Source organism: Lates calcarifer, linkage group LG7_2 (assembly GCF_001640805.2).
Source record: "Lates calcarifer isolate ASB-BC8 linkage group LG7_2, TLL_Latcal_v3, whole genome shotgun sequence".
Taxonomy (NCBI): domain Eukaryota; kingdom Metazoa; phylum Chordata; class Actinopteri; family Centropomidae; genus Lates; species Lates calcarifer.
Genome location: NC_066854.1, coordinates 11,961,901 through 11,985,721, shown reverse-complemented (window position 1 = coordinate 11,985,721; position 23,821 = coordinate 11,961,901). Strand labels below are relative to the sequence as shown.

General features: G+C 40.6%; 1 protein-coding gene across 1 annotated transcript; it reads right to left on the bottom strand.

Annotated features, from left to right (window-relative positions):
- Positions 1 to 548: 548 nt before the first annotated feature.
- Positions 549 to 21,852, bottom strand: LOC108880231 (transmembrane protein 47). The gene is made up of 4 exons (XM_018671686.2): positions 21,772 to 21,852; positions 19,258 to 19,775; positions 9,069 to 9,209; positions 549 to 4,960 (listed from the first exon to the last, which is right to left on the bottom strand). The coding sequence occupies exons 2-4, from the start codon at positions 19,484 to 19,486 to the stop codon at positions 4,782 to 4,784; spliced, it is 549 nt and encodes a 182-aa protein (XP_018527202.1). The 5' UTR covers positions 19,487 to 19,775; positions 21,772 to 21,852; the 3' UTR covers positions 549 to 4,781.
- Positions 21,853 to 23,821: the final 1,969 nt, after the last annotated feature.

The window sequence follows — 23,821 nt, the reverse complement described above, 5'->3', positions numbered from 1 at the left end:
GGAAATATTTCAGTAGACACAAACACTGCTTGCTCCAAAGGATGAGTTAGAAGTGACCTTCTTCTTTGCAACACTTGATATGCGTATTCAAAGCATCACTGACAGATTCTGTCCTTACACTTCACAGCTTCTCAGATTTACACCATCACAAGAGAGATGATCCCTCACCTTCAGCAGTTATGTATCCACAGCTCAAGCAGAGATGGAGAACAAGCTCAAAGGTTCACAGGTTACAGGTTTCTTGTGGAGAACAACCCTCTGCAACCCTAACCTGAAACAGGTACACTACATGAGCTCATCGTTCCCAGTCACCTCCTGCAACAGTGGAGCAAGACAAGATGACTGACCTGATGATAACAGCAGTTGAGGCAGAGCAGACACAGCGAGGGATGTCTTTTGGAAGCTTGAAGATCGCTGCTAAGGGAGGAGGTGATAAAACAGACTGTGAAAAAACTGAACCTCAACTACTTGGGTATACAGAGATAATATGATTGCATTTGTGGTACTGAAATGGGGAATATCTTGAAATTCACAGAAGTAGGCCATGATAATGATAATGTATTTAATTTCCACACAGCACCTTTATCACAAGATGGGAGATGAAACCGAGGGAAGAGAGACAGATCAAACACAAAAAATAACAGTGAAGGAGGAGGGAGAGAGACATACAGACAAGACCCTGAGAGAGCAGCATGACAGGACTGAAACGAGATAAAGACAGCAACAGATAAGACCAGATACAGAGAGACAAAGGGATGATGAGTGGGCAGGCACATAAAGTACACTACTGTGGGTGATACTACACGTGTTTGGGTTATTTAGGTCAAGACTTTTTGAGTTAATATGATTATTTCTATATTATATTGCTTTTTTGGACTCTTAGGACGTACCATCATCTCAGCAATGACATTTAAGCTCACTATCTAATTACAAATCATGTTCAAAATGTGTTGCTGTATATCTTTCTATTACAGTGACACAAATTAGTTTAACATCAAGACAATAGACTGGTATAGTATGCAGGACCTTTTAGACTTTGTCTTTTACATCCAAATCAATAATGGTAGAGAGAAAAGTAGAGAGCAAATTGCCCCCTCTGTAGATGTTATCTATGTTGCAAGTACATTTGTATTATTAATTCAAACTAATCATGACAATGCCATGGGATTGTGAAACTGTGCCCCCTCAAAAGAAATTAATAATTGATGCTCCTGATGTTAATAACTGATAAGGACTTAATATTTTAAAAAGATATTGCATAAGAAAAGTAAAACAGCAAGCACAGTAAGTTGTTTATCCCTTTGTACACTTGCACACTCCAATGTATCTGTGTATATAGGTACCCAGTAAGTATTGACACCCTGTATAATTAGACCGTCATTTGCAGCTGTAATCTGAAGTGTTACCCATACTTCTTCCAGTCACATCACATCTAAGTAGTTAAAGTGAGCTGATTTTAGAAGCAGTAGTATCGTACTGACAGGCGGAATTGACAAAGACAAACACAACATATCCTCATCAGCAGCAGAGGAACTGATGTTGTCTGTGGAAAACACTGTGTCAGTTAATATAAAGCGAATGGACTTCTGTCAGCTGCGTGAGTCGTGTGGCGACTGCACAGTTCTACATTTGTTAAGGTGGCGAGGGTGGCACCCTAGATCCTATTTTTGGGTGATGGTTGCTTGTCAGCTCCACAGTAAATATGTGACAATACAGTTCAGATGCCAGCTGTATCTCCAAAATGTCAGCCAGTGAATTCTTATTTTACATTCAACTCCCTGTGCACTTCTGAAATTACAGATGTGTTCTGAATGGAGAATGGAGGTCACAGGGTCAGGAAAGTAATTCAGCACACAGAGAAGCTGAGACACAATGTTTTTGGACAATGAAAGCAAAATAGCTTTATCACCTGCTTTATCACCCAATCTCAAGTTTAAAGTCAAGCATAGGAGTTACAATATTTGCTTTTCCCTCCATCTTTACACCCAGAAATTATAGAGGATCCAAGGTGCCCAGTCAACAACCTGCTGATTAGAGCCAAACCCTAAGGGTAGGGGAAACAGTGGGAATGAGATAAATACTGTTAAAATCCAAATGAGCAGCTTTTACTAAATGATCTTTTCTGTGAAGTGGTGATGCTTTGATATAAGATACAATCCCCAATTTAACAATATCTGTGCCAGCATCCATTGATAGTGACATTTCCTTTCCCTGTGCCCACAGATGCATGCCAGGCTTGTTTTCCTCCAAAATCTACACAGACAGAGTGCAGTGCTGATCCCTGACATTTACTGTAGACAAGGAGACAGCAGTTTGGCGTAAATGAAACACGAAGTGAACTTCTCAGCAGATACACTGATCTGGTTTATAAATATTCAGCTTCAGTGGCTGTGTTTACATGCACACAGTGATGCATCAATTGCTCATACTGGGATTAAGGCAATTGTCTGTGTGCTTGACAGTAATGCTCTTATGATGATTTTTTTCAGATACTAAAATGATCTCAGAATAATAATCTAATATGTTGCTAATAGACCCTTATTTACTATTTCCATTAAAATAAACTCAGTAGAATACCACATTAGCATCAGTAAATTAAGATTTTAGTCCCTCAACTATACTCTCTGTATTGTGGATTCTGTGGATATTACTGGCACATTTCATTGGTTTAGGTCCTACCTAGAAGATGATGTCTCTGTGTAGGTATTGCTGACTAGATAAGTCACAATGTGTAAGCACTGTGAAGTGCCTCAAGGCTCAATTCTTTGGCTTTCATTGTATGTAGACATAATATCAGTTTCCACTTATAAGCAGATGACAGTTAGAATTATCTGATCTTTAGCTGCAGCCTCAGTTTAGATAAACACATTAAATCTAGGGTTCAGTCCCCCAGTGTAACAGATTAGACTGCTTCTCTCTGCCAAAAACCTGGAAATTTGTATTCATGCCTTCATCACTTGTTGACCAGACTATTTTAAGTCTCTGCTTTCTGGAATATTGACTTACTTAGTTTTTTCTGCTTGAATACCAGCCAATTTTAACTGGAAAAAAGTCAGTATCCTATCACTGTCTGGCTGCCAACATTCAGGTGGGAGAAGAGAGGAGTGTTCGTCAAAATGTTACATTCATGTCACATCTGGGTTACCTTGGATTGTTACTTTGCTCTCAGAAGCTTTAGAGTGGGTTAGAATGGGTTATTTGTGGACTGAGGCAAAGGTGAGGGGACGGCTGTATAACAGTCCATAAAAAAGACAAGGAGTTCTGTGACAGGAGGCAACCTCTGCTCCCACACATGGAAATCAGACTTGCAACATGTTCATCCACCATGCCGACCTCCACACCCTTACTTTCTGCTTCACTACATAAAGGACAAACTAGTTCCTGCACTGGCACTGAATGGTAGCATTAGATATACATTGTGAGGTGGATTTCCAACTTTTTGGACTCCGTAGTGGAAAGAAGGATTATTAATTTCATAATGTAGAATTTGTTATATTAATATGAATGTGTTTTGATAATTTGATAATGTCCACAAATCGTTCTGAGGCCATACCAACACCCTTGAGTATGGTGCACACAGTAAATATGAGGGATTTGGACACAGCCCTGGACTCCATAGCTCCATAGCTAACAGTCTAGTGGAGTCTACCTGTGACTGTACTTAATTCAGCTGAGTATATAATCACATAATTACATTCAGAACAGAGATCCTAACTGTCTTTAACTACTGTTGTGCATGTAAACATGGCCACTGAGAGACTGTATCTGCCTGTAGTATGAATAACAGACACTCCCATCCAAGAAATGAAGCAGCGGTGCTGGACCAGAGGAGGAAGGATGTTCAGAACATCACGGTGCGCAGAAACTTGGCTCGATAGAGAATCGAAATTTAGCAGACCCTTGGAGGCAGCTGAGCGCAGTCCCGTCTCACACCTCCGACCACGGCTAATCAATCATGACAGCTGTGTGTGCACACCCTGTGGGTTGCCACAGTAACAGACAAGTGGCTCGATAACAGAATATTGATCGGGTGTCTTTATTTTATTCCCCTCTCTTACCTCCCCTCCCCAAGAGGAATCTATCTGTCTTATGAAAAGTTATGAAGCGCAACTTTAGTGTCTGATCCTCTTCCACGTCCTTGTGAAAGTTTAAGAACTTCAGAGGACTCTGGAAAACAAAATGCCATGACTAAGTACTACCGATGATGATGGATCAAGAGACTGGGGGTTAGATTTTTGAAGACGTCCAGTTTGAGTATTTGATGTTGACAGGTGAAGGTATACACTCCTCTTTTGCATGTGCATGCGTGTGTAAACGTGCGGTAAAAGCCTCCCAGTCTGATATCCTGTTTCCCAGGTAACAGAGTCAATAGGTTGGGTTGTTGCTACTGACATAATAAGAGTAGTTCTTGCAGTTTTGTTCACAACGAAGGTGGTTGTGTGTCCCAGGTGTGTCACAAGTCCTCGGAATAAACCAGTAAGACCCCTGCCCACCCCCAAACCCCTCCCCTCGACGGGCTTGCTGACATTAGTGTTGCCAGTTCAAATACCCATCAGTCTCAGCTCACGCTTTTGTTGACTGAGAAGAAATCTCCTGACCTCCTGTTTCATCCCAACTGTAATACAGTTTTTTGGCTCAAATCCACTGTACAGTATTCCTTACAGTTTTTGGTAATTGAGCCTTTAAAAGGTCCCCCCTCCCCACCCCTGAAAAGCCCGTCCTTGCCCCCCTGAATACCTCTCCCAGCATGTAACTCGTAAGGTTTCCAGCTTGAATCTGGCCTAGTAGTACTCCTCGTAGTTCTTGGGGTTGAGGCAATACAGGATTCCCCCACCAAAGGAGAAGATGGTTCCCCCCCAGGCCAGGCCATAGCCCCAGTTGAACTCATGGTAGATTCTCAGGTTGATACTCTCAATGAACTTGATGGGGTAGAGGACCAAACTGCAGGCCTGAAGGACAACTGAAAGAGACACAGAGATGGTAACGACAGGGCAAAGTATCATTTCTTAATTCAACAGAGACAGGAAAATATTTAGATTTCCAAGTGATGGGAGATCAACACCAGAGATGGGTGAGGAAGAAGCTGGTTTTAAGACAAGAAGGCTCACGCTGTTACTGCAGGTTAATGACCATTACAAATGTTTGTCCTGTGTCCAGTGCTTTGTCGATCAGTTTGACCTGGGTTTAGACTTTGAATGGAAAGGCATCATGTCATTATGCTTGTAATAATGATGCCTGGGGCACTCACAGGGCATTTCTCATATAACATAGAAACATAGTGACCTAAAAATTTAATTTACATACAACTTAATTACAACAGCAAATATATTTTGTAGAAAATGTTATCGACTATGTATCCTGCTGACTTTGGTGATGACTTTTCCTTTTGTGAGCATGTTAGCATGCTAATGTTAGCTTTAAGAACCACTACACCTAAGCACAGTGGCACATAGCCTCTAACATGGCTGACTCTTAGTCTTTTTTCTAAACAGTGGAAATGTCCATATATTAGCTGCCATGACACTGGGGCAATGTGCATTCTGCACTCTGCTGTGTGTAATCTACTTCCACAACTGTCAGTGGGAAACCTGTCCATACTCATCTTTTAAATTACTCTTTATAGATCATGTAGGCGATGAACTAGATGATGAGGACAAAGATTGGAGGATGAAAAAAATGTTAAATATTCTGCAGTCAATATCTATATTTAGTATAGCTATTACAAAAGATACCAGCCTGAGTGCCAGCTGGAAGAGACAGAAGGATTTCAATCACCATTATCATTATTATCAATTGCAAAACAACAGTTGCAATAGAACAAACATGTGAATCAACACTGAAGAAAGATTGTTGTATTTCAGTTTTCAAAATGTTGTTAGGTAGAGTTTAATTTCTTTCTTTCTTTCTTTCTTTCTTTTTTTTCTTCATTTTTTTAAAGATAATTACTTATTGAATCAAAAAGTACATTCTGAACAAACTTCCTAATGTAAAATGGGTCTCCTCTCAAGTGGCTTTGACTTCATTGGATTTGGTCACACTTTTTCTCTTTTACATCTTTTAGCAGTCGCATAAAAAAAAAATACTAGAAAATTTGCAGAAATTAGCATCAACTGGGTCGAGAAGAGAGCTGCATGCCCTGAGGGGGAGTCATTTAGCTCTGTTAATTTCATTTAACACATTTTAGAAAAACAAAATAAATCAAAACTTAATCAGACAAGAGGGAAGGAGAAGGAATGTTGGTTGAGAAAGGAGGAAAGAGAAGAGAGGATATAAAGATAGGAGAAGAAGGATAAGAGCTGGACTACAGGGTTAAGTTTATGGAAGGATGGAAGGATGAGGGGAGGTAAAAGGACAGGGGGAGGGGAAAGGTGGGGTGGGCCAAGAGGTAGATTTTTAAAGGGGGGCAGTACAACTAAGTAGAACACATCAATCATTATTTCTTCAAAGCGGATTCATCTTGTAGGAGTGTAAACAGGCTCTGACACTTTCCTGCACAACAAACAAAAACTACACAGAATGCATAATTTCCCAAAAAACATGCACATATTAACACAGATGGTGTGAAAAACAAGCCTTAAAGAGGTAGTTGGTTGTTAAGAAGTGTGTATGTGATCTATCATTCACTGAGGGTCCCTTTATAGTCCACCCAAAAACCCCTTCCCTCTGTGCTCGACTTTTAAGATTTAGTTTAGAAAGCTTGTTTGTGCCCCTCCATGGTAAAACAAGCTGATTTTGACAGCTAGTGTTTTAATTATTTCAGTTTGTTTGTATGTTAAGTATTCATAGATTACTGATCTCTGCTACCCAAGCTCTAAAATTATATCTAATTACTTTTGCTTTAAGTATTTATTATTATTGAATCAAAGCGGTGCAGTTGGACTTTTTGTTAAGTAAATAAATAATGAGTAAATGATGATTAATGAGTGTATGGGTACATGTAGTTCCACTTTCTTTATGGTGAGACCAGCCTCACAAGATAACATGATTATAAATATTTTTTCAGAAGGTTTTTCATCCTGTTAACGCATGCCTGCATTGTTGATACCACAATGTCTAGAATTCTTAAATTGTGGCTGTCTTTCAAATTCTTCTTAAATACAACTGACAGAAGTAAAACACTAATAATAGGCTATAAGCGAACTACACCAAGGTTACATGACCTCAGTGTCACCACCACTAAGCTTCCAACTTGTAATTTAGTCTAGTACTGACCTCTAAAAGCCTCTCCTCTTAGAGATTTAGTTTGAAAAAATGCAAGTATAAAAAGGCTATAAAGGCGGAGTGGTAAGTAGATTGGTTTTCACGTGCGGCATTATGATATTGACAACCTGTGTAGACCCATTTAGCCACTTAGCAACTGCCTTTATTAAGACACGTACAAGTTTTTTTTTTTTTTTTTTTTAAATCACAAGCAGGGTATTTTCTGCCATATCTGACAATAAAAAGTGAAAATGTCTTGCGCTTATATTAACCACAGACCTTATTTCAGGCATCTAACCAAAAACCCATTCAAAAAACCCACTGACTTTGGGACAAGAGAAGTGCTAACTTCTTTCCAGGCTTTAGGACTCATTCCTGCACCACTCTATTACCTCATGTTAGCTCTGCCCATGGCCCACCCCCACATCTGAGACTGAGCTGTTGATTTTGTTTCATTCTGGCATGAACAGTGCTTCTCCATCTTATAAAAGAAAAAGCTCATTTGCATCTCCGCATGACAACTAATGACAGCGCTTTGCACATCACATCAACAGGTCTATGCTTCCCCCCTTATGGACTACACTAGAATATAATATACCTCTTCATTTTGTTTTCCTGTGTTTAGATTTGATATACAATGAGGCATGGAAAATTCATGTCACTCTAACTGTCATCTAATGTTTTTCATTTAATTATGAAACAGGAAATACAGTGTACTGTTTTTACTTTATTTCTGTGTTTGTTTTCATTTATGCATTTAAAATCTTCCACAGTTTTCATACCAATAGTGGATTTGTTTGTATATACAACAGAGGTTTATTTTTATTTTTTTAAAAGCTACCTGCCATGCCAAACCTGTTAATTAAACTGAACATAAATCAACAGCATTGTTAAATTATCTATGAGACCCCTGTGTTTCTTTTCAAAAGTTACTGTAATTAAAGAAAACACTGACATGAAATTTGCAGTGGGAGAAAAATATATTCAGAACCAGTGGCGCTCCTACTTTGCAGCGCTACATGTATTCAAGCTGTAAATGTCACAGTGTCTGTTTGTTTGCTGATGCTAAAGAAGGAAAAGCTTCTCCATCACTATAGCATGCAAAATTATTCAGTTTGAATGAGCAGTCAAATGTCAATCCTGACATAATAAGGATGTTTAATTCCAATCCTTTCACGTATTTTCGTTATTCATGCAAGCCTTTTCCAGGAAAAGAAAACTAAGTTCATGACAAACCACATAGTTTCTGTAAGCCTCTGCACCATCCCTTTCAGTTAGGATGATTTCCATTTTAGTGTTCACTCACTTCTGTAGTTTGCACAGCATAATTGAGAAAAGCCTCTCACAGACAAAACATCCAGCTCTGCAAAATGAAATATATATCTTAAAATTTTTTTTTTTTTCCCCGATTATTCCGGGAAGAGAGAAGAGGAAATATGTGGAAACTTCACAGTTGTCCAACTTGAGATTGGGACAGACTGGGGAAATTAAACGGACAGGCGTGACGCCCCGCTGCCACCCTGCTGGGCTCAAATCATAAAAATAGGATTTTCTCCAAATGAGTTTGAGGCAGAGAGGAACTGTGTGTGTGTGTGTGTGTGAGAGAGAGAGTTTGTGTGCAGTCTGTGTGCCTATTTAATCAGTAAGTAAGGATTATCATTTGAATGCATGTCAGTTTTCAATGTGATTACCCCGCAACCTTCCAGCTACCTTGTCTAAATTGGCTAATTAAGTAATCTTATTTTGTGTGTGTGTGTGTGTGTCATTAAGTATGTGTACTTAATGAGTAGTATAATGAGTAAGTGGGCATCAACCCAAGACTGTGTATAGACTACAGTTCATGTGTTCATGTGTAAGCGTGCACTGACCTGCAGCAAAGAGCATGAAAGCGACGGGTCCGTAAAATCGCCGCCTCGTGCCGATGCACACAGCAACCAGAGCGACCAGGAATGACATCAGCACCAGGGCTCCACCCCCTAGCAACAGGGCCAGCGTAGCAACCTGCCAGTCTGGGAAAGGGAAAGAGGAAGGAAGGTGGGGCAGAGAGGAAAGAGAGGGAAGAGAGGGAAGAAAGTGAAAAGTGACCTGAAAGCAACATTCAAAACACTTGTGTTAAAATAAACATTTAGAGAACGTTCATCAATAAATGCAATATAGCAAATGCATAAACCCTTGAGGGAGGCCTGGAGGGAGATACAGTGCCACTGGAGAAATTATTTTATTTGACAAAATGATATAAGGTGAATAGAAAGAGAGAAAGAGAATAATGTGAATCCATGGATATAGAAGGAAAGAGAGAAAAAGATGAAGGAAGGTTGGAAAGATGAAGAGGAGTACAGGATGGACCGTGCCAAGAAAAGGAAGACTGTTGAGAAAAGGAATGAATTAAAGCCAATAAAAAAGTAAGCACGGAAAAATAAAAGAAAAAGGGAATGAAGTTCAGGAAGCATGGACAGAGAGAGAAGAGAGAAGGAGGAAAAGGAAAAAAGGAGGGGAATAAAAGAAAATGGGAAAATGATAGGACTTGTAGAGAGGAAGGTGGGCAGATGGAAGGAAAGGGAAGAGTGAAGGAGGAAGGAATGAATCAATAGGTATACTGTAGAGGGAAAGAAGCCAAGAAAGGGGACAGAGGAGAAGAGATACCCAGAGGAAGGTAGGATGGATGGATTTAGTTGAGAAAAAAGAGGGAATGAATGAAATAAAGGCAAAGAAAAGAGGAATGCTAGGACAGACAGCTGAATGAAAATAAGGAATAAAGAATAAATGAGCTGAGGGGCAGGCAGGACAGGCAGATGGATGGAAGAAAGGGACGGACATGAATGAATAAAGGGAATAAAGGGAACAGGAAAGCAATAAAAGAGCAAATGAGGAACAAATGAGTGTATAAAACAGCAAAAAACAAAGGGAATTCAAGAACAAAGGAAAAAAGGGAGAGACAAGTGTAAGTGAGATGAAGAGAGGTTTGGTGGCAATAAGGCGTTGAGGGTCTCAGAGAGGGTGATGAGCGATAAAAGAGGAGACACATGCAAGTGGAGAGGCACTGGCATAATGTTACAAGGACAGAGAGAGGGCAGCATGAGAAGAAATGCCATAAGAAGGAGGAGGAGGAGGAGGAAAAGCAGGTGAGGAGGGTGTGAAGGGGCTGGGGACAGAGCAGTGCTGAGTGAAAGTAATGAAGAGAGAAAGCACTTAGTATACCTGAGCTGACAAAAAGCCTCAGCTAAAAAGCTTTGCTGGCATGTTATCAAAAATCTGTCTGCATTTATATGTAGGGAGCACACTGAACTAGCAGACATACACACAGGCCTGTACCCTTATGCATTCCTTAGCCCCTTACCCTAACCCAAACCTAACTCCAAGGCTTAATCCTCAAACAGCAACAGGGTCCTGCATTTTTAAAGCATTTGGACTTCACCAGCTACATTACAGCTACAGTTGGTACATTGTCTGTTTTGGGGCTAATAAACCCAGACTGTGCAAATAAATAAAGTGTATTCTTTCTGAATACTTTATGTAGTCACAAAATGACTGGAGAACTCACTACATGGTGACCTCACTACATAGAGGACTAGCTGGTGGAATAATAGGTCCATGAGGCAGGCTAACTAGCTTGCTAGCTAACCATCAGCTCATTAGTACTAGTTAACTTATCAAGGCTAATGAACTGTGGATATCGCTGTGTAACTGTTATTTTTTGAAGTAGGTATGAACAGACAGAAATTCAGTGTTCTAGTATCCATAATGGTTGTTGTTCAGTAAACGTTAGGCTGCATAGTCTTTCTTTAAAAGAATGTGGTTGGTGCAACACCGCCAATAAGTTGTGATAATTTCCTCCACTCTGATTCGCTCCTCAAAGGTTAAGGCTTGCTGTTGGTCAATGGTGGAACCTTGCATGTTGAAATTTCATGTGGATTAACTTCAGTCCAGTGGTGATCCCCTTTGAATTAATAGGTTTTAATGCTAAATGTCTGTTTTTTATACTGTCATGACTGCGCCTTTAGGAACAGGACACACACTCATGCCCACACCCACACACACCCTTTGTCATTTAATCCATCTGGGCACAGAGGGAGAAACTGGAGGGAGATCTGACCATTTTTATAACCTTTTATTCCACCTGTCTGCCTTCACAGATGTGACGCTGCCAAATTGGCCTGGTTCATGTAATGTGCTGTAAAGCCCACTCCTGTGAAACACCACTAAACCAGAACGTTCTATATCACAAAATACATATATTAAATAATTTGTACTCCTTGCGGACATACAGTAGTTAAAAGACTAACTTCAAACTGTAAGTTCTGGATAAAACATCAATGAACCACACCTGACAGAGAAATGTAGCTGTCAGTACAGATACAAAGCCACTACTAGACAGCACCAACAGTGCACTGCAGAGCTATTTAAGTGAATATATTTTTTATTTTACTGTGCATGTTGTGTAAATACAGGCGATGCCTAAATTTACTGCTCTAGTGTGGTAAAAACGCTTATGAAAGATGGATGGTGGAGGAGAGAGATAAGGAAAGATTTAGAGGCAGAGTGAGGGAGAGACAGAGATAGAGTTGAAAGATGAGATGCAGAGGTGGATAGTGATAGGCAGGGAAAGAAAGAGGAAATTAAAGATGGGAGAGAGGAGACAGTGAGAAGGAGAGAAGATAGAGAGTGACAGAGTAGAAAGAAGAGAGGAGTAAAAAGACAGATACATGGTATGATGTTTCCAATGCAAAGCAACCTAAAAACAGTTTATTTTCAGTTTGAATGATGCTGCAGACAAGCAAGGTGACACCACAGGTCATTTTCTCGACAAACATCCTATTCAGCTTTATTAAGTTGTTTCCTGACAACAAGGTATTGCTGCGTGAAAACCTAATTTCTATTTTTCAGCCTTTGTCTCTGATCTGATCTGCCCATGGGGGTTTGTGTGCACATGTTTGCATCTGTTTGCTTCACGGTTTAGGTGAAGCCTTCAGGCAAAAAAAATTTTTTTTTTTTTCACTTGAAGTCAGCTCTACAATAGTTACTACACTCAGGCAAAGCAGTTGCCTCCTGAGATTGGCCTGAAAAGTTGCACTGTATAAGCAATGCGACAAGATATGCAGGAGTGGAAAGACAGATCGAGGCGGAGGGTGAAAACAAAGCCCTCAGCAGGCTCAGGTGGTTTATCAGTCAGACGTATTTAACTTCCCCTCAAAGAGCAAAGAGCAGAGAGCCAGTTTGCTCTTCGGAAGCAGCCTCAACCAATCAAACACAACCTCCCCTCCACCATGAATAACTTTGTTTTATTATATATATGCCATATATATATATATATATATATATATATCAGTATGCTGCGATAGACTGGCAACCTGTTCCCTGCCTCTGGCCCAATGTCAGCTGGGATTGGCTCCACCCCCCTCCCACCAAAGGATAGGTGTTATAGAAAATGGATAGATGGATGGATTGATGGCTGTTATGCTAACATGATAAGCTAAGATGGTGAACAGGTGAACATCGTACCTGCCAAATATTAGCATGTTAACGCTGTCATTGTGAGCTCGTTAGCATGCTGACGGTGCCTAGAAACTCTAAAACAAACAGCATAGTATAATAATAAATAATAATTATCTTCATTTTTCAGACACCCAGAAATGTTTTGGTTGGATTTTTGGTGTTAATTGGTCTGAGGATTGAAAACCTTTGATGCATTTTAATACTTGAATTTAATCAAAGTCCAATTTAACAACCAAAATATGAAAAAGATAAACCAGCCTGTTTCCAACAGAACATGGCAGATGAAAGTTTTAAAACAGGAGGCTTGGTTGGGGAAAAATTCTAAGATAATACCAGACGAATAACTATATTGAAGTAAATTTTGGACATTTATGGCCATAGATAATTTAGAATTTGTTTATTTTAAGACTTCGCCAGTTTTTCTGTGCTACTGCATGCTGCTGCTGTGACACTGTGGTCCTAATAGCTTTGAATAAAGCATGATTTGCATCCACCAAGTGGATTATGTGTGTTTGAGCACATGCACATCCCTTTTCCCATCATGCCCACAGAGTGTGTGTGTGTGTGTGTGTTTTGGGTTTGGCGGACGGGGAGGAGCTGTAGGTTCCTTGCTATTCCCCTGTCTGTCTGCCACAGAACTGAATGCCACATCATTTCCCATTCCTCGTTCAGCCGCTACAAATAGAACGGGTGTCTCTGGGGGTTCACTGAGTGAAGAGATGGAGTCATAGGAGAGGAGGGGAAGGAGGGGGTAAGGGAGGAGGAGAAGAGGGAGAGGGGGAAAGGGGGAAGAGGTCTGACCCTGGAGAAAATGGAAAGAAGAGATGGAGATGGAGAGGGCTGAGGAAAAGGATGATGGTGAAATTACAAAGGGAAAATGATTAACATTAGAAATGTAACAATGAAGCCCTCAGGGAGGAGAGGGAAAAGGAAGTAGGGAAGAGGGGAAGAAATGAGAGGAAATGGAATGACAAACAGAAGGAGATGAAAAAGTGGGAGGAGGACTGAGAACTGAGAAAAAGACAATTCATTTCAGAGTGTGGATGAAAGGCCCAGATGGTAAAAGCAACGGATGGATCGATAGACTGATAAAGAAAGATGAGAAGGGCAGAGAGCAAAGTCAACATTTCTGGAGGTTTTTAGATCTTCAATGGTGAATGATGTCAAATCTGTGACAATAGACTGGTAATTATGGGTAAAATGGGCCAAAACCAAGACCACTTCACATTCACATCTGTCCACAAAGGTTATATCTTTGGCACTTATTCTCAAATGTAAATATTTTGAATGCAAATTTGGCAAATATGCTGAAAAGCTCCCTTACTACAAGTACTACTACAAGTCTACATAACATGGTTTCCTCGCTTTTAGTGATGGTTTCTTAGTATCTTAAGCTGTAACCAAATCCAACAGTGAATCTGGGGAATCGTCTCTCAAGGTCAGGTGAATGACAAACCTATTAGTAGTGGCAGCACATCTCATCTTTTGTCCTCAGTAATTTATTCTTACTGCATTTAAAGCTGTTGATAAAGAACAGAAAAACAAATACATCTCTTTACAATATTTTTACCTGTAGACTGTGGGAAATGAAAGAAGGAGAGGGAGAGGGAAAAAGCAGATGGGGAAAAGAGTGAGGTGGAAGGAGGCATGGAAGGAGTGACTACAGGGCAGAGAGAGAATAAAGAGAAAAATAAAGTAGGTTGGCTTCCAGGTGTAACTTCTTAGGGTTCAAACACCTTTCAGCAGAGAGCAGTGTGTGTGCGCGTGTGTGTGTGTGCATGTGTGTTTGACAGGGAGAGGCTCAGTCCAAACGCCCACTGTAAGATTTTCGGAAGCAATGTCCCATTTAGCAAACATGAGGGAATTCGAATCCAGGATTTCTTTGGGGAACTGTTCGTGTTTTAGTGCTGTCATCAATATTAAAACCTACACAATGACAATAGTCCTCCAGCCTTTTTACTGACCTGAAATAAGTGACATTGCTTGCTTCATGTGTCTGATTGCTTTTTGTCATTCAGACATACACTTGGTGAGCACTTTATCAGAAACACCTGTATATCTGCTTATTCATGCAATTATTCAATCAGCCATCATGTTGCAGCAGTGCAATGCATAGAATCATGGATCTGCAGGTCTGGAGCTTCAGTTAATGTCATTATCAAACATCAGAAAGAGGAAAAAATGTGATCTCTGTGACTTTGATTCTGGAATGATTGTACTTCTCTGAAGGTTACTCAGTATGGTGTAAAAAAAATATCCAGAGAGGCAGTTCTGCAGAGGGAAACACCTTGAGCTGAGCTGAGCTGACAGAAAGGCTGCAGTAACTCAGATAACCACTCTTTACAAGTGTGGTGAAAAGGAAAGTGCCTCAGAATGCCCAACACATCAAACCTTGAGGTAGATGGGCTGCAACATTGTAGAGGACCATGCCTGGTTCCACTCCTGTCAGCCAAGAGGAAAAATCTGAGGCTGGAGTGGGTACAGGCTCAGGGAAAGTGGGAAGTTTGTGTCAACAGTCCAGGCTGGACTGTTTTGAATGCCACAGCCTGTCTGAGTATTGTTGCTGACCATGTGCATGCCTTTATGGCCACAATTTACTCTTATTGTAATGGCAACAGCATGATAATGCAGCATGTCACAGAGCAAGAGTCATCTCAAACTGGTTTGAGCATTGAGGTTGTTCTCCTGCTCTTTATCATCACCTACACTGTGTTTTAATGTGCACACCGTCTCATTTAATTATTCATCTGTTTTGGTTGTTAGATAACTGAATGAGCATGAACAGTGATTTGATAGTAGCTCATTAATTTTAACGTTACCTTTTAATGAAGCAAACTATAACTCCTGTAGTGTCGTGCTGAGACTCGCTGTTCATGAAATCATCATCATCATAGACACAGATAATTCACAAGGGAAATGGAACTTACACCACATCAAAAAAAAAAAAAAAAAAAATCCACTTTGTGCCATTTGATGTTCAGTATTTGTAAAAATGGGCCACTTTTCTCTCTTTTCTTTTTTTTCTTTTGGTTTTTGACAGGAAAACACTGACAGCACCCCACCTACTCTGACTTATAAAATGCAAAACTGGGGCAATTTTAAATTATCTTTGTTAGCCTGCTTGCTTTTTGTGGTTGTAAATAGAACTTTTGGCTCTAATCCCAGTTTCTCATTCCCCATTGTAGCAGTCCACAGACAGAAAAGAAACAAGAGAAAGAGTGCTGCATAAGCTTCTATGGCTTCTTCTGTCACCTGACCTGCCAGAACAGCACCCTGTCACTGAGATGATTGTTTTTTATGCATTCATCTTGAGTACTGACACATGAATATACACTCATGACATATTGCAGAATTCTTAAGGCCTGCTCACACCAGAAAAGTGGAAATTCATCCACACATCTGTGAAATAATTTATTTGGTTTCAGGAACTTGATGATATACTGACCCACAGGGCCAGCTGTGAACGAGCTTGGTCAGTTAGCAAACTTGATAGCTTAGCCCTGTTGCTAACAGATAATAAATTCACACAGAGTTTTATCAAATGGCTTACTACTGTCATCAACCTCTGTCTCACCACTGTCTAAAAATGGTTTCTCTGTCTGGCTCCCCTCAGTGGTCTAAGGTGACTGGCTGTTGGCCACTGGCACACAAATTCAACAAAATTTAACAACGTTCAACTTTTAAATTCAAGTAGATTTACTTTGGCCCCCATGAGCAAATCCACTGATCTGCTAATCTTGGCACTTCCACTGCAATAAAATACAATCTCCACACAAATCTATAAAAATATTTTAAATGCTGCTGTGAATATTTGGATATTGATCTGTCTCTATTTGTCTTATTGAGCAGTATGACGTGTTCCAACATCCTCTCTCTGAAGTTCCTGTGTGCGAGCTAATGAATACCTGCAACTCCAGCGGGGGGCTGCACTGTGGTGGCCCTGGCCTCTAAAGCAAAGATGGGGAAAAGACAATTTTCCTGCAGCGATCAATTCAATTTCACATTACAACAACAAGCGAATGGTCACAATGGACGAAAAGGATGAGCTAAATTAACAGAAACTACTGCTTTGGTCCGTCTCTGTCTCAGGAACAAGCCAGGGGAGCTGGCACAAACAGGGAGTGATTTATTTTTTAAGATCAATGTGTGTGCATTGGTAAGGCTCACACTTACAAGCCAACACATAAGACATCTAATTAGGGAGTCCTGGTGTGGAGTCTGGGTGTGTATGTATGTGTGTGAGAAGGACAGAAAGAAAGGAATGGCTGAAAGTTGTGGTTACAAAGTGTGCCAGTGACTGTGTGTGTGTGTGTGTGTGTGTGTGTGTGCCTGGGTCCTAGGAGAGAAGGTGCAGACGTGCAACAACAGAGAAATCAGAGTGTGACATGAAATATTCAGCCGGGCTTCAGAGGAGACTGTCCAGAAATAGGTCAGCTCAACATGGTAGCCTCTTATTGGCACAAACACACAGAGACACACACTCACACTCACCAATTTACACACTGACATACAGACACCCAGGCTCCCCTCTTGTCACAAATGCACACACACACACACACACACACACACACACACACACACACAGGGAGACACAGTCATTTACTTGCATCCGGATACATGCACACACTGCGCATTTGCTACAAATGCACAACACATGCAAATACACACACACACAACCATGATCCCATCCTTCCCACAGAGAGAGAGCAGCACAGGCTCTCTCATGAGACTGGACAGACATGAGCTCTGCAAGTAGACTGTGTGTGTGTGTGTGTGTGTGTGTGTGTGAGAGAGAGAGAGAGAGAGAGAGAGAGAGAAAGTATGTGCATGTATCAAAGTGACACAAGCAAATTGATAGATAGATAGATAGATAGATAGATAGATAGATAGATAGATAGATAGATAGATAGATAGATAGTGCCTGACAGCTTAAAGTCCTTTTAAATGGTTCCTTTTTAAAGCCATCATGAGTAATTAGCATCGGTCAGCTCTCAGTGTCACACTGGTCGTAAATAAAGTCACTTTCGCCTCAATTAAAGTAACACTCATGAACTCTGTTTCCCTGGAAACCAATCCAACATCCAAGATCAACCCCTCCTCCTCTGCCCTAAAACTGCAAGACCTCTCCTGGGCACAACAACAAGGCCGTTTTCTAGACAACAAAAGAAGGGGGAGGATAATAAAAAAAAAATAGAAAAAAAGAAGGTGACAGGACGAGGTCTATATCAAGCAATGTGCCAGCGCTTTTTTGCCCCACCCTCCTGAATTAATAAGGTGCAGGTAAGCGGCAGCGCCCAGCAGAGTTGATTATAAAATACCAAAAACACCATTACAGCATTTTTTTCTGGTCCAGGCGATGTAATATTTAAAAAAAACAAACAAATAAAAGTCTCACAAATGAGAGAAAATTGTAATCTTCCACTATCAGACATTCAAAAGTACACAGAGATGCTTTTTTATCATTAATTTCAAAGTTTCATTTTAATGAAACTTGCATTTCAGACCTGCAACTAACTATTTCTATTATCTTTTTATATTAAATATGATCTGCAGATTATATTCAGATGCCAGAAAACAGTTTTAAATGGTCATTGACATATTAAAATGAGTTGTTTTGTCCAGCCATCAGTCCAAAGCCCAAAGATATTCAATTTACAATCACAGAAGACAAAGGGAACCAGAAAATATTCTGAGAAGCTGGAGCCACTGAATTTTTTGGCACCTTTGCATAAATATGATGTAAACAATGAATTGATTATCAACAGTTGTTACAAATTAATTTCTCCCTAATGAATCACAGACTTGAGCAGTCACCTCTTCCTCACTGCTCACTCATCCACCTCCATTTCTCCACAAAACCCTCCCTGAAAGACGTGTGGCACTTGGCGACCTGTGCGCCCATTAACATCAGGGTTAGTATTTGCCACATGTTTGCAGCCTTTTGAGTAGGAAAAGAGGAGAGGGGAGAAGGAATGTGAACGGCTGTCACTGACAACAGGAGCCTGTGGTGCAGGTATAAACCCAGCTGCATCACTACTACGTCTTTATCTATGATCCATTTTCTCCTCATGGTCAAAAGTAGAGATCAAACACCTGAAATTATTTGGAGTGTAATTCTGTTTGAAGTGCACTCCAGCCTGGTAAAATCCCTTCATTTCACCTCCATAATAATTAATGTGGTGATCCCAGTGGAGTCACAGGTTGACGGGGACTGTCAGGATGAGGCTTTGATATGGTTGGATAGAAACAGTGGGGGGCCACAACGCTGCTCAGCACAATTCTTTTCTATTGCCTTTTTCCCTCTAGGGTTGCCCTTCTGGAGGTGATGAAGCTTCCCTCATCTCGGTCAGCTTCAGCATCATCACTTGCTGTCAATCAGAACAACTCTTTGTTCTCTACTACATAAAAACTAATGGTAATGAACGATAGAACAGGTATATATACCCTGAAACAACACTGATGGAAGTGTGCTCTGTCCGGTGCGCACGGGACAGGATGGATGGAGCGGTTGTTGTTGTCTTTCTAAGCCCATGCATTGTGACTTTTCCCCCCTTTTCTCGTTACCTGCGCCCAGCGTGCTGCTGCACTGCCAGTTCTCGGTGCTCGTTGGTTTCCAGCAGGACTCCCACAGGGACAGGTAGTACTGGTCGTCGGCGGTGACCCACGCCGGGCTCATCACGGCTCCCACATCCAGGCAGAGTGCCAGAAAGACGCATACCAGCCCGACCAGCTTCAGCGGCGTCAGCGGGGAGCTGCGCGCCGACTCCTCCGTCTCGGTGACAGCAGAGGACATGGCGAGGCTGGAGAGTCAGAAAGGGTTCAAAACCCGGGGAGAATGTCGACCTGTGTGTGTCGGTGTATCCCCTTCCTCGCGGTGTGTGGATGAGTGCGAAAAGTCGGTGGGAGGGGGGGGGAGTGTCGCTGATGCTGCTGCTGGTGCTGCTGGTGCCACCACAGCCGCCTGCGTTGCGCGCTGGACAGACGCTCCGCCTGTAGGCACCACTGCCGCCGCGCTCCGAAGATCTCCACCATTTACAGCGCTGACGTCAAGGCTCCGAGGGATCAGCAGGTGCTACAGGGTCCTAGAGAGAGAGAGAGAGAGAGAGAGAGAGAGAGAAGGAAACAAAGAAATCCCGCTCAACCAGAGCTGTAGACATTCATCCATTCATTCATTATCTGTACCGCTTATCCGTCAGACAGCTGACATTGGGCGAGAGGCGGGGTACACCCCGGACCTCGCCAGTCCAACGCAGGGCCAACACATGTCATTCACACTCATATTCACATTCACGGATACTGGCAATTTAGAATCACCAATTAACCTGCACGTGTTTGGACTGTGGGAAGAAGCCGGAGAACAGGGGTTCGAACCAGGAACCCTCCTGCTGTGAGATGACAGCACTAACCTGCCTGTGGTCTGTTTGAAAAATACCAGGTCCTGAGTCCATATTTCATTGAATTCTACCTGTTGTTATTTGTTTTTGTACATTTTCTCTCACACTCTATAATCTACATGTAATTTCAAGTCATTTTCTACACGATCAGGTGTGTAATTATGATTTTAAAATTAAATTCCTTTTTGTTTTAAATTAAAACCCATCATAAGATAGGCTAAGACTTAATTAATCCTTGAGGGGAAATAGACTACTGTGATTATTCATGTGCAATAGCCTGGGTCAAGTGCAATATTGTATCTATACAGTGCCTATAGGATGCCTTTATATTATTTTATATATGTACTATTTATGTACTATGTATTGTAAATACTGATATGTGTGTGGTGTGTGTATGTGTGTCTTAACATTGTTCTGCTTGCTTTCTCATGGTGCAATGACAATAAATCATTCTGATTCTGAAGTTAATATCTAAACCTGCAGTAACAGGTTATTTTTGGCCATCTGTATTCCTTATAAGTTGATATGGAGTTGGGTTGGGGTGGTTATTAAGGCCACACATCCAGCAGACACAGATTCAGTTGTAGTCATGTTTGTGACCACTGGATATAGCTCCAATATTCAATAACAACAGTTGACAAACTAAGACGTCTGAAGACGACGCCTTTGACCCTGAGAAAATGTCAGGAGCATATTTTTGTGACTGTTACTGTGCAACAGGTCATAATTATGGGACAATATTTTATGCTGAAATTTAAAGTAACAGTTGCACACGTAAGAGAGAAGACTGACTCAATAATGTCTGCTGGATGAGTGTGTGTTTAATGCTTGTACAATCCTTTTTATTTGTAAGATGGAGAATGTGTTGTTGCTTCATTCAGAAGTAAAATAGTTCTACTTTAAATCCCACTTGTTCCAGGTATGAGAAGTGTCACCTTGAAACTGCCAAATAGGGAAAATGAAATTTAGGAAAACTGATCATTGGAAACAAGATAAATGATGCGGCCTCATTAGTCCTTTATTCCCACGAGACTTCAGAAAAATCTGATTTTGGGATTCATTATTGAATTAAATATTAAGGACTTCTTTTGCAGTGGAGGGAGAAACAAGGAGCAGAAGAGAGAGAGAGAGAAGAGAGTGAGAGAGCAAACACTGAGCAGGAGAAAGTGGGAGGCACATGAAGGAATATTATTGTTTCTTCTGCATACTAATGCCAAGGCCAGAGATGAGACAGAGAGAAAGAGAGAGAGAGAGACAGAGAGAGAGAGAGACAGGAGGAAGGAGGCCAGGAAAGCAGAGGTGAGCAGGTTTAGGGAGGGAGAGCCATCCGTATGTTTATTCAACCAGAAAGAAAGGAGGGATGGAGAGACTGATGGAAGGAAACAATGGCCTTGTTTACCCTCCATCAGGACAGTAATGAGTGATGATGATGGAGAGACAGAAGGAGGCAGGAGAGCAAATCATAGAGCAGGGGAAGAGAGGGCAACAGATAGAGGTGAAAGAGATGGGGGCAGCGATAGAGGTCTTAATGAATAGATTTACATACTGTTGATCCACATCACTTATTCACAGCAGAAAATACCTCCTGGCACTATTTTATCTCCAAGAGACAAACAGCCTTTCAGACAAAAACATCATATCCACCTACTTTGCTTTTATTGAAAAAAAAAAAAATCATACTTACCGCACCACTATGTTGCCCTGCATCCTTTTTGATTAAAAAGAAAATAAACTTTGGTGTATCACTGGAATACAGGATTTCTCTCTAAAAAGAAAAAATATACAGTCTGAGGCATCAAAATGTTATGAATACATTAGAAGCACTCAGTTGGCAACAGAGTTAAATATTAGTTGGGAAAAGGATACTAGCCAAGGCATCCCAGGTAGCTGTTGGAAAAATGTTAAAAGCATCTTGGAAGTCACAGCTAGTACATTATGAAATAATCAGTAGAAGCTGTAGACTCCCTGTAAACTAACAAAACAAAGACACACACCAGAGATGTGCAAAAAAGGTGAGGACACTTCTGCACTTATATGTTTGTGAAAAACCAGAACCCACTTTGTGTCCATTTGGCTTATTACCACATTATATCCCACTGTCAAACCACAGGGGGCTGTGGTTTCGTCTGGTCATGGGCACTGGCTGTAGAATAATTTTAAACCTCTGGAAATGCTCTACTATGTCAAGTCTTAAAGAGTGGATGGAATTAATTGGTGAAATAGATTCATATGTATGAGTGACATATAGACTGTGTGGGAGAGAGGATGCCTTTAAGTATGGAACCTGTTCCATACTTAGAGAAACACTGATAAGAATGTTGCGGTGGTCTGTGTATATGATATCTACTGTTGGAGCTGATTTACTGTAGTGTTATCTGTGGTATTTACTTTGTTTATTATATTATAGGGTCCATACTGTGTTATGCCTCAAGCTTCAGATCTCTCTGTTAAGATAAATTTAATACATCAAGGAAATGTAATATGTAAGACTCTGTAACTGTTACAAATGACATGGAAGAGCTGTTACTCAAGTGAGGTAATCCTGTTAAATGACTTTCTCCATAAAGTAAAAGCTATATTAGCCTTTACTGGGAATATAATACAACTTTATCAAGGACACTTCTAATTCCTCACTCTGCTTCCAGTCCAATATTGACTTTCAATGCAAAAATAATGAACACACTCGACAAATTGTATTTGTTCTTTATGAGCTGACAGATCCAGTTTGTATGGGCACAGCGGGGATATACACACCATATGGTCCTCTGCTGATTGTAACTCCAGGGACAGTTAAAGATGTGCAGTTGAGTTTAACCCTAATGTTTTCACCCTGAATATGTCAATCCTCAAGCTAAAGAAAATACATGCCTTGATTTTTTAACTAGCAAGGAGTAAGGAAGGATCTTATGGAGCAGTAGAGAGGGTAATAATCTCAAACCAGAAATAAAAAGCTACAAAAGGTTCTTGATAGTTTCACATTCTTTACTCTTTACTTTCTACTTTGATATAAATGTTTTTTTAAATCATTATTGAGCTATTTTGATTGAATTTTCAGAACATAAATTGGCAGACATAGCAGTCTCACTAATTCATTTATCAGGAACACTAACATTATTGCCAGTCTATCTCCATTCCACACATAAATACATAACATAAAGGGGGAATAAAAGAGAAGACAAATTATATATTGAGCATGTAAATGGGGATTTGTCCAAACCTGAAAAGGGCAGAAAAGGCTGTCAGAATGCAAAGCTGTCCTTCATCATCCAGACCAGTGTTTATAACAGTAATAGTAGTAGCAAGAAAAAACTGTTGATGACATGTGGCAAGTAAACACTGATTGGTTTAAGGGTTCACAGGCTGAAAAGGTTGGGAACCAATGGTTTTGTTTTGTTTTTTCCCATTTAAGAAGAATACATTGTCAGCAAAGAGTAAAAAGGAGGTCACAACTCTAACTATGTTAGTAGTGCTCTTTATGTTCTCTTTTATCAGGCTCCATCTGATTTTTTTTTTTTTTTTTTTGACATAGAAGGAAAGAAGTAACAGGTTTGTGTTAGCTGATAATGTTCCCCTTGCCTTCAGAGGGAACACTCGGTTTTAACTGTTGGCAGTAAAGGACATCAAACTCTGTCTCTTATTCCAAATATAATGGATGAAATGTAAATAATATTACTATGGTTTTATTTCTACAGTTAAATCTGCCAGCCAATGACAAAAGAGGAGCCAAGCTCCAC

Bases quoted from the DNA above. Each gene is read 5' to 3' on its own strand.
- LOC108880231 (XM_018671686.2), bottom strand. From the start codon at position 19,486: ATGTCCTCTGCTGTCACCGAGACGGAGGAGTCGGCGCGCAGCTCCCCG. The intron at 9,210-19,257 runs GTAACGAGAAAA...TCCCTTTCCCAG, and splicing joins CAGCAGCACGCTGGGCGCAG to ACTGGCAGGTTGCTACGCTG. The intron at 4,961-9,068 runs GTCAGTGCACGC...TGTCTCTTTCAG, and splicing joins TTTCATGCTCTTTGCTGCAG to TTGTCCTTCAGGCCTGCAGT.